The following is an 11,175-nucleotide window of genomic DNA, read 5'->3' as shown; positions in this document are numbered from 1 at the left end:
TAGCAAGTGACAGTGACAAGAGCTTTATTGGAGTGTCCTAAGGAACTTGTTTGGGCGGAACCGAAGGCTCCACAATCAAGTTTGTGGCTCCGCCCACGACGGGACCAGGTGGTGGTGTCTCTCAGCGACGTCGCGGGCCCTCTGGACGGCCTTTAGTTGGTGCCCAATAGCAAATGCCCAAATTTTACTAATGGAATACCATCGGCCGTGGTAATTCTGTCGCTATGGCCTTGTTCCAAAGCACGAGGTTGCGGGTTTTACTCCCGGCCGTGGATGCGAAAAAAAAAAAAGCTCGTGCACCGTACACGTCAAAATTAATCCGGAGTTCGCCTCCTACGGCGTGCCTAATAACCTGATCGTGGTTGTGGTACGCAAAGCCCTCGAATTTGTTCTAATGACAAGATGCCATTTATAGTTGAGTGGTTGTTTCAGAGCGCTCTCGCAGTCTCAGTAACCTGTTTAGTCACTATTATTTTATTTCATGTCGTATTATTTAACTGCATACAAAACTGCATCAGAAAATTTTTTTTAACACACGCAACTGCTATACTTAAAAAGACCAAGCTTTTATTTGTATATATGAGGAGAAGGCGCAAATCAGTCAACTGCTGCCTCCGCATGTGCATTGTCGCAAAAATGTCAGTTTAACGTGTTTTCGCATATGCACGCACTGGCTCGCGCTCTTCACGAATTCCAGCTTTAAAAAAAAGAACAGTGCTAGAGTGGTTTATTTTCGTGGATATTTCTGTTTGTAACACCGAAAGAAATAACTCCACATGAAATGTGTCAGACATAAATACTCGTTGATTTGGTGAAAACGCCCGCAATTAACATATTCAAATTAGAATCATGTAATAATAATGCGCCTGTATAATTGCTTAGTGTCTGTTATTTTTGATATACTTTGCCCAAGACAACTCCATATCGAAATAAACAAATTCTTCAGGCTGCGCACTGATAATTCAGGACCGAAAGGTATATGCACGACAGTTGCACGGTAGGTGCACCTCTAGCGCCTGAAAGGGGCGAAGCTTCAGAATTCCGGGTTATGTGGCCTTCGTTCCCAGAAGACACAGGACCCCCGTATTATCGTATGGCAACGTGACTCACCTTGAGTGAACTCTGGCTACGTAGATAATACAGATTGGCTATTTTCAAATGCAAAAAAAAAATGATGGGGTTTTACGTGTCGAAAACTCGATATTTATGAGGCACGCCATAGTGGAGGACTCCGGAAATTTCGACCACCTGGGGTTCTTTAATGGGCACCTAAATCTAGGTACAGGGGCGTTTTCGTCTCCATCGAAATGCCGTGGTCGGGATTCAATCCCGCGACCTCGTGGTTATCAGCCCAACACCATAGCCGCTAAGCTACCAGCTGGTAAACTCATAAGTATGCTTAACAGCTCATATTCCTCACAAAGCCAAGAAATTGAGTTTTATTTCAAAGTTTAAGAAATGAGTAATCAATATACCTCGATGATTTTCAGTATTAGAGACATCATTATGTTCATTTAGGATTGCACCTCTACTTTGCTATTTTTGTAAGCGTAAAATTGGTTTTGTAGGGTCAACCGAAAAATTGAAAATGAATTTGCGTGGCCTTGTTGATAGCTTCCTGTGTGTTATTTACAGAAAAAAAATAAAAATAATAAACAAATAATTTCTGCGGTCTTGCTTGCCAAACCACGGCTTTCTGCAAGGCACGCGGTAGTGGTGGACTCCGTGTGAATGCTAACTATCTCGGGTGCCTTTAAAGGGCACTAAAGCGAAACAAATCAATTGACACTAATGAAGCATTGTTTGGGAACCCTGGAGGCAGTCAGTTCAAAATAATAGTTTGGTTAATAGATGAGAAAATGAAGGTTGAAGTATCAGTATTTGAATTTCGCGCCTAAACACCGACGCGTGTACGTCAGTGTGACGTCAGGGATCCCAAATTATGTTCTCGCGTTTGGGCCGCGTTGGCTGAGTAAAGGTTCCCGAAACTTGCCATGTTTAACATTTGGTTCCTTTAGAACACAATGTAGTCAATCTGTACCGCTATATAAGTAAGTAGGCCCTAAAGGATGCCATCCAAATCCATGATGTCACAGCGACCAGGTGCGGGAACTTCAAGTAGGCGTCGCCACCCATCTTTCGTTCTTGCGCTTTTTCTGGTTTACCAAACGTCTTATCGTGGTAAGAGTGGTGTTTTTGGTGTCATAGAAAGGTGATTTACTGATGCAGAAGAAATCACTTTCCTCTTTAGTGTCCCCTTAACGTGTGTGCACTGCTCAGTATGCACGAGCGTTCTTTGCATTTCGCCCCACGCAGCGGTATGGGGCTGCCGCGGCCACGATCGAGCCGGCAACCTCGAGCTCAGCCAGCAACGCAACGTCATAGCCCCTGAACTACCGCTGCGCGTCGCCGTCCCTAAGTGGCCTTCGTGGTATTGAGATGCCTGTTATCTTGCACCAGGTCGTATTTAGACAACATTCTAAATTATTCGCCACTCTGCTATACTGATGAATGCTTTCTGTTTCGGCGTGTTCGCGCGTGTTCTTTAAATTACTGTATAGCTGTATAGTATATTTTTCGTTTCCTTTCTTCCGACTAATGCGCTTGTTCTTGTGCCTACCATGTTTGCGCAGACTGGTTACTACAATTTGCTGACGGAAAATGCAGTGCTCGGGAGCCCGTCAAGCTCTGTTGGGCGCAGTGTCTCGATGCTCCTCCACTGTATAATGAGCGGAAAATAAATTTCATTCATTCATTCATTCATTCATTCATTCATTCATTCATTCATTCATTCATTCATTCATTCATTCATTCATTCATTCATTCATTCATTCATTCGTTGATGCATTCATTCAAAGTGGCGTTGACTTCACCCACCCCGTTAGCGGCCGATTAGGCGAGGCAAGGAAAGGTATGCCGAAATGGCTGACCACGGACACTTTCTTCTTCTCCGCAGCGGTGGCTTGCCAGTTCGGGATGCGGACATCACCGCCCGGTTCGTCACGGCCCTGAAGCAGCAGTTCAACGGAGGCCGTCCGCTTCCTCCACTTGCGCAACGGCTCGTAGCATGTTCTGGAAAAGCAACACCTATATCAGGGCCCTGTGGACACGCGGCGGTCAGTAAGTTTCCCTGACGACTGGAACAGAGTTGTTTCGAATTGACATGGAATCGAAGGCTTCGATTGTACACCGCACTTTCTCGAGTATACGATCATAGTCGAATATATGGGATTAATGCGATTATCGAAGCCAGGCTGTCAAATGGATACGTCCGTGCATATGGTTAACCGACCGTTCCAACTTCTAGTTATGTGCATCGAAGGAAATAAACAGTATTGTGTGTAGTATAGAAAAATTAACATTTGCATGACTTCTACTATTTCATGTTCATCCGTTAGTTATGGCATGCTCTAATTGCTGCTGTGTGCGAGTTTGCAACGTCAACTACAATCTATCGTACATAACATCACAGCCACTGCTTATTGCCTATTGCTTGTAAACACGACGCACATATACACCACAGTCATTAGCGTGCTACATATACCATGCTGCTATGGATATTCCGTAGAACTCGCTACAGATGGACCATACTTATTCTTATATGTGAGCGCGCACACCTACATATAGGGTGTTTTTTTCTGTCTACACCACATCCTTAAAAATTGCCTTTCAAATAGCAGAATTCTAAACGGTGATGTAAATTACTCGGTGAAGCGGCCATTACTTCTACGAGAAATTAAAATGTCCAATTGAATAATTAACGTAATTATTCCTAGGTAACTACTCAATTAATTATTTACAGGAAATATTGAAATGCGCGAATTGTAGCTAGCGAGTTTGCAAGGCATGTCCTGAGGATGGCACCAGTTTTGAGGTACTGTGCATGCTGAAAAAAAAAAGACCAACCGGTATACCTTATGCAAATCGCTTTTTTAGGATATACATATTAATTAATTTAATTATGGGGTTTTACGTGCCAAAACCACTTTCTGATTATGAGGCAAGCCGTAGTGGAGGACTCCGGAAATTTCGACCACCTGAGGATCTTTAACGTGCACCTAAATCTAAGTACACGGGTGTTTTCGCTCCCATCGAAATGCGGCCGTCCTGGCCCGGATTCGATCCCGCGACCTCGTGCTCAGCAGCCCAACACCATAGCCACTGAGCAACCACGGCGGTGATATACATATATACGGCGCAGTATGGTGAAGGGCGTTGCGACCCGCCGTGGTGGCGTAGTGGCTAACGCATTGCACTGATAAGCCCGAAGGTGCTGGATCAAATCCCAGCCGCGGTGGCCGCATTTCGATGGGGGTAAAATGGAAAGAACGCCACTGTACCATGCATAGGGTGCACGTTAGAGAACCCCAGGTTGCCAAAGTTAATCCAGTGTTCCTCACTACGGCGTGCCTCATAACCTAATCGAGGTTTTGAAGTGAAAATGGGCTATTTCAAAAATTCTTTGCCGCAAAAAGCACTTCGATGCGTTCCGCAGAAGCGGAGTTATTCGAAACCAAACACGACGGCCTCGGCTGTGTCCCGGTTTCTTCTTCAATGCATTGCACTGCGAAGGCTACGGCGCAGTGGGGTGTGTCCACAACGCTACACTTCCTAATTGTCACCGTGGCGTGCAGTTGAAAATTCGTTTTGTATTTTAGCGTAGACTCCACGACTTTCGCCTTTGGTGCCTACGACGCGCTAAACGTAAGCCAAAAGTGGTTGTCCTCGGCGACCCGCAGTGCGCTTACCCATTTGACTCGTGACGGCACCCCGCGGTGGCCGCGGTCACTACGCCGCGTAACCAACAGGAGCTTGATGTCAGCTGTCGGCCAACAGCTGTAAGCTGCTATTCTAGGCTTCGTTATCCCAGATGTATGCTCCTCAGCCAATTTTTGATGTTAGAGCATCAAATGGCTCATTGAGCGAAAGAGCCGGCGTCTGTAGCAGCGAAACGGCACCTAAATTCCCATTGGCTGCGACGCCACGTCACGTGGGCGTCTCGACGGAGCAGAACGGACGAATGGGACAACCTGCCGCTCCGTTGGCACGCCAGGTGTTGCATGAGGGCACCACCGTGACGCCACGTCACCATCGCTTTCGCTCTCGGAAGCCTGTGTTATCTGCGCGCTCGTTCCCCGCGCAAGCTCTCGCCTGCGTTCTAACTTCGCCTCAGTAATCACTATAAAGTAATTAATGTATAAAACAGAATAGATTTGAAAAGAGCGAAAAAAATTGGCAGTGGCTCCGCTCGGCTATGCCAGGATATACGTGGCGAAAGCTAAGGCATAGCATGGTTAGCCTTGGTTAATCTTGATTGCAAGTCCAGGTTAGTCTGGTTGTCTAACTATGTTGCGGCGTTTAGCCAGTCGTTCGGCGCGCTGTTCGTCTGTTTCGTGGGCGATTCGTTTCCTCTTCATCTCGTTCCGATGTCCATTCCAGGCCTCCTCCTGCTTATCAGAATTGTCGCCGTCCATACTGCCACCTCAACTGTGGTTGCGGCACACACGAGCTCTCCTTTTCAATCCTCCAACATGTTATCAGGCATGCGACGCAGTTGGCGAAGCGAGCGGAGGCGAGCGCAACGACAAGGAACGCGGTGTGACGTCATACCAAACGGCGGAGGCGGAAAGGCGCGGCGCTGCGCACCGGCGGAACACCTGTGGCTTGGTGCTACTAGTGGCGCATGCGCAGTAGTGACTAGGGAGCGAGAGAGAGAGAGAAATATTCGTGGCGAGGCGCGCGTTGCGACGTCATGTGCCTCCTCGGAGCACTGCCACGGCGAAATCATGAGTTCGCGGCAAGTAAAGCTTTCGCTTTAAAATTCGCAGTTCCGCCCTAAAGGCGAAGTACCGAGTGCGATAGCAAATTAGTAGATAACTGTACGAGGTAAGGATAGTAGATTTATCGGCCGTATAAACTTGTAAACATCCACTAACTAAATAAATTATAGGATATGTAAGCGTGGCTCAACGAGGACGTAGACAGAAATAGACACACAGAGACAGCGCTGTCATTGCGTGTCTGCTTCTTTCTACGTCTTTGTTCAGTCGCACTTACCCATTTTTTCATAGATTCAAACCACTAGCCAGTCAACGTGTTTTAACTCAATTAACCAGCATGGTGTTACGCACGCGCAGGTAAACATAAACACATCTCGCCCGATGACAGCGGGGACTGCCTGTGTAAGCTCTGGAGTTAAGAATCGCGGCAGCAGCCGCGAGCCAGTTGTGCTCCGTGCATCTGTCGCTCCAACGCGAACAAAACGACGAAAGCACAGCGCATACAAAGCTATCGGCACTACGCGCACTCTAGAAACATCGCAGATCACTTTGAAGATGAGTGCCGCGTGGGCGCGCACTTTGGCCACGTCGCAGATTGCTTTCAAGACACTTGGGGCCGGCAACGGGTTCCTATGGCCTCCGACCAAGGCGTCTACTACGGCGTCTTCGCTTCGAGTGGCCAACGCCGTAGTTGACGCCGCGGTTGTCCCCAATCTATACGGAGCGGCGGGCGAGGAGGACATCAAGACACCCTAGCAGCCGCCGGAGAAGAATGCCCTCCTCCTTTACCTGATTCCCCTTGCCTCACGCGCAACAGCAGAGGGCACGCATCCAGGCCGCGTACCTCTATCGCGCACCCGAGATTGCACCGCGTTCGCCGGCTCACCCCCACACGCTTTCACTAATACGGATCCTCAGGGCGACGGCTGAGATGCGCCTGGAGTGTCCATATAATTGCTATCGCAATAAAATGTTGGCGGCAGCGAGTTTAGAATACGACCCCACGCTCAGAAGCAGAGTATCGTACGCACTGGGCTAAACCAGCGCCTCCTGGGCTGAACCAGCTTCTCAACGCGCTCGCCTGCTTGCGAATTCATAACTCGGAGGACTGCTCAGCGGGCTGCAACTGGATTTGAGTGTTTTCGCATTCTCAACTCATAGGCAGTGCTTAGGTGTCCTCGGACTATTTAAAATTGTGCGACAAGTTCCCTCCTCAGGATCGAGGTCCCCTTGAGTGTTTTGCCTACATAAACGGACACTTGAACAGATTCTAGAGGCTGACTGCCAATCTTGAAATATCATTCTCTTACCAGGCTATTGAACATTACCTGCGTCTTCTGCATACTGATCTTCAGCCTTATGCTTTCACATATAATGCACAGGCAGGCATAGAATTATTCACTAGAAAAATAACTTTTGACGATGGGCCAAGAAAAGATGCCTCAGCTCGGAGACGTCAATTTTCCTGCATGCGGATGTATCTTCGTTAATGAAACAGCTTGCTTTTTTTTAAAAGTGCTTAGACATTTCTGTTTCCTCCATAGCTAGCGGCGGAAACGAATAAGAAAGAATTATGGAATGGCTACTTAAGTGGAGTGGAAATATTGAAGAAGGAAGATGGCGAGAAATGGAGGGAGAAGGCTAATTGCTCGAGCTCGCTTTTTTGGTGATGGCAGAAAATGGTTCTTGTTTCGAATTCGCCCAAGTGAGTTCTGCAGTTTAGATATTAGGTATAGCGTTATCAGGGTCCTTTCATGGGCTTGATAAATGTACTGAAAATCACAAGATAAAATAATTTATCGCGTAACTTCATACTAAGCGGATGGCTTCTTTAGGAATTTTTTCGTTTGTTCTTGTTGAGTTTTCTACGCAGCGCAGTGAGTCATCCCATGACGTACATCATCCGTATGACCTCGACCACGGTCCAGAACACAGTCTGGAACAGCAGCACAGACATGACGAGGACGTAGAGGAACCACCCGGTGGCCCCGAGGAAGCCGCTCGCGTACATCCAGGCGAAGGTGAGCACCAGGGCGTCACCTGCGGCAGACACAGCATCCACCACCATGCGCAGCACGTCAACCCTGTGGCTGGGGTCCGTGAAGAAGTCAAGCAGCGGCTGCGAACGAGCAAGGGGGAGGAAATCAAGGAGGCGAGTCAACAGCGGTTGAACATGAACGAAAGACAAGTTTTCCTTGGGCGTAGCAGTGTACCACGTGGTCTGTTTAGAGGACGACACAAAGATGAACTTGTTGGTACAGATAATCTTTGCTATCTCTCTCCGGCATCGGCGCGTATCTTTCGTTGAGTAAAGCCACCACACTTGTACGTAAAGAAGTATATGTTATTATATACTTGTAATAAATAACGGTTTCTAATAACTTAGCAATTGAGCTATCATTTTGTTTACTCGGTAACGTTCACCGTAATTAAATTACTTTCTTCAGTAATCAATTGCCTGTAAGCAGTTACAATAATTCAGCTTTGAGTGCTTGAATTTGGTAGGTACAATAAAGTGTTCAGGGTTGAAAACATGTACATGGGTTACTTCCTTCCCATCATCAGTGTCCTGTAGCTACGTCTCGGTCACCCGAACATGGCAGACTTTCTGATTTGCACGCCTCTCTCTGAAGTCCGACCTCTGAGCTTTTCCCCCATAGTAAATTTTTCTCTCTCCCTCCTTCTCATTCTTCGAGCGCTTTCGAGCGGCCTTCATAAGCGATAGGAGCTGCTGCTGAAGTATTCTTCGCTCAGTGCAGCCCAGGACTTCTCTGATATGTGCATACGTTCTTGACCGTTAAAAGCTTACGTCTCAAAGTGAATGCAGGAGCCAACGTTTCGACAAGTGGACTTGTCTTCTTCAAGGCGACATACGCTTTCCTCGCCACAGTATATATAGGCGCGGTTCTTCTAAAGGGGAGGGGGTGTGAGGCGGGAGGACGCGGAAACGAGGCAAAATGTGTTAGCGCGTCGAATTGAGAGTAAAGGAACGCTGTGTACAAGGTCAAAGCCAGGACCTCCCCCAGTCTGTCAACACACGCGCGTTAGCCGGCGTGTCAAGAGCGTCTGACACGCCGGCTGACAAAAAAAAAAAAAAGGAAGGAACGTCGATGTCATCCAACACGCTGAAATACACCAGGACCCCGACATTCTGCTAGCCCGGGACGGACTTCACCCCATTTTTTTTTGGCGTCAAGGTAATGGCTAACAACATCAAGTACAGGCTCAGGAACTCTTTTAAATCGACGCAACCTACAACACCAATAGATATATTAAAGAAAATAGATATATAAAAAATATATTTCGGATTGAAACAACCTAATGGAGGTGTCACTAGCACAGTGACACCTCCATTAGGTTGTTTCAATCGGAAATAGGTTTTTTTGATAATTGTTTGCCACGCTAGGCTGATGAGTGTTCTTGTTTGCTGCGATCTGCGCATGTTCTATATGCCTATATATGCCCACGGGCTGCCGTGAATAAAACATTTGAAAGTTACCGCCCATGCCGTTTATGTGTTTTCTCCCTCTGTCCCCGTCTTTATTTGCGGTCGACTGAAATCATTCTCTCAAGCTAACGATTAGCGGGCAGCCTTACGAGGAAAATATAATTATTCCTTTACTACTGCTGACGCAACGCCGCACTTAGAACATCCCGCGGAAATGGTGTTGCCATCAGTAGAGTGTTCGTGAGCAGCGATGCTGTGCACATTAAAGAAAAACAGGGCCACATTACAAACAAAGCGATCCCGGTGTTTAAGCATCAGAAAACTGTGCACTTGATTATGAGAGACACCCTAGCGAGAGGTTTCGGATCAATTCAGACTACCTGGGGTCAGTGGCGTAGCTAGGTCGTCTGGCACCCGGGCCCCATAGGTCTTCTGTCATCCCCCTCCCCGGGTGTAGCTGGCGGAAAGAGGGTTGTCTTCAGACGCATATGATACCCCCCCCCCCCCCCCTCACTAGCCCCTTGCACCCGGGGCCCACGGCCCCCCGGCGCCCCCTGTTGCTACGCCACTGCCTGGGGTTCTTTAACATGGCCCAAGTTTAAGTACGCGAGCGTTTATGGAATTCGCTCCATCTAAATGCGACCGTGACGACCGCAAATCCTACTCGTGACCTCGTGCTCAGCTGGATACACATTGTGTGTAAGCAGAGTTGAATGACTCGGTGTCTGTGTTTTTCCCCAGCGCAGAACTGAGGGGACAAAACTTGCAAAAGCAATAGGCGCTGTCTGAATCCACGGCCCAGTGAGAGTTGCCTTTGAATAACCAAAACAGATATGGAAGGCTATGCATTTTGCAGGTTTCATGTACCGGAAATGACTGCGAAGCCGGAAACACGTCAAGGCCACCATATTTTTGAGACTTCACTACTTCACGTATGTGCAAGTTTATGTGCCCTGTGATTGAGGGGGCCAGTTTGATTAGGTGAGGCAAGCGCACGCGCAGTGCCGCACACACTTACCGCCATCTTGAGGAGCACCACGAAGCGGCGGTGACACACGTCGCATTGATCCGTGTCGTGGTCGCGGAGCCATCGCTCGAGGCAGCCCTTGTGCGCGAAGCCGCTGGGACCTCTGCAGGCACAGGGCTCCAGCAGTGGATCGTCGGTGTGAGCTTCGCCGCGGAGGCAGATGCGGCACACGCGCTCGGCGTTGCTCTCGGGCGCCTCGGCGTACACCTGGAACAGCTGGTCGGCCATGTCCTATACTGCGGGTCAGGAAGCTGCGCAGGCACCGTGCAGGTGTAAGGTGCAATGTAACAGCTAACGTAACGGCGAAGCGAACAAAACTAGGGGAGCGCGAATAACGGTTTTTTCGAAAACGCATAGAATAGTGCTTGCAGAGAATCGAATCGCATACTTTTCGGCTGGTTTTCGATGAATGAAAAAAAAAATTCCTTTTTTGCAATTGATGTAAAACGATGTTCACGTTCTGTTATTTTTAATGCGAGCAAGTTTTTTTCTCATTACGTAGCTCGTTATGAAGCGCTGTTTAATAAAAGCACAAATGGAACCTTATCGACCAACAAGCAGTTTCTGTGCATACACAGAACTCTTCAGAGAATGCGGAAGATCGCTCCATAACCGGTGAAGTATGGCTGCCTAGGCGGCGTGGCCTGTTGCACTACATAAGTTCAAACGTTTTATGTCTACACTTTGTAAGTTCCCACGGCGATAAAATTAACCGCACTTTTACTCCAATTTAACCTTTAATTAGGCACAGTTGATGTTTCCCAATATTCGAAAACTATTAGAAAGACCTTCCCATGCACAAATGGTGACTATTTGACTCGAAGACCAAATCGAATAGGAAACTTTTCTGTTGGCTACACGAAAGTTTTCAGTATTCGCACACCCATGAACAATACACCAGGCCCCGTATTCACAAAAAA

At 47.8% G+C, this 11,175-nt stretch overlaps 1 protein-coding gene across 3 annotated transcripts in view; it reads right to left on the bottom strand.

Moving 5' to 3' along the window:
* The window catches only part of LOC135903264 (E3 ubiquitin-protein ligase MARCHF2-like), a 185,902-nt gene that overhangs the window by 491 nt on the left and 174,236 nt on the right, over nucleotides 1–11,175 (bottom strand). For all 3 annotated transcript variants that reach the window (XM_070532892.1, XM_065433679.1, XM_065433678.1), the window contains exons 2-4: nucleotides 10,247–10,506; nucleotides 7,679–7,899; nucleotides 2,878–3,072 (exon numbers count right to left, since the gene is read on the bottom strand). In XM_070532892.1, coding sequence (XP_070388993.1) covers nucleotides 2,878–3,072; nucleotides 7,679–7,899; nucleotides 10,247–10,483 — 653 coding nt within the window. In that variant the 5' untranslated portion in view covers nucleotides 10,484–10,506. The remainder of the gene's footprint in view (nucleotides 1–2,877; nucleotides 3,073–7,678; nucleotides 7,900–10,246; nucleotides 10,507–11,175) is intronic.

The sequence above is a fragment of the Dermacentor albipictus genome, chromosome 2 (genome assembly GCF_038994185.2).
Source record: "Dermacentor albipictus isolate Rhodes 1998 colony chromosome 2, USDA_Dalb.pri_finalv2, whole genome shotgun sequence".
NCBI classification, from domain to species: domain Eukaryota; kingdom Metazoa; phylum Arthropoda; class Arachnida; order Ixodida; family Ixodidae; genus Dermacentor; species Dermacentor albipictus.
The sequence above is the reverse complement of the archived record's forward strand: the minus strand, read 5'-3'. Positions and strand labels throughout refer to the sequence as shown.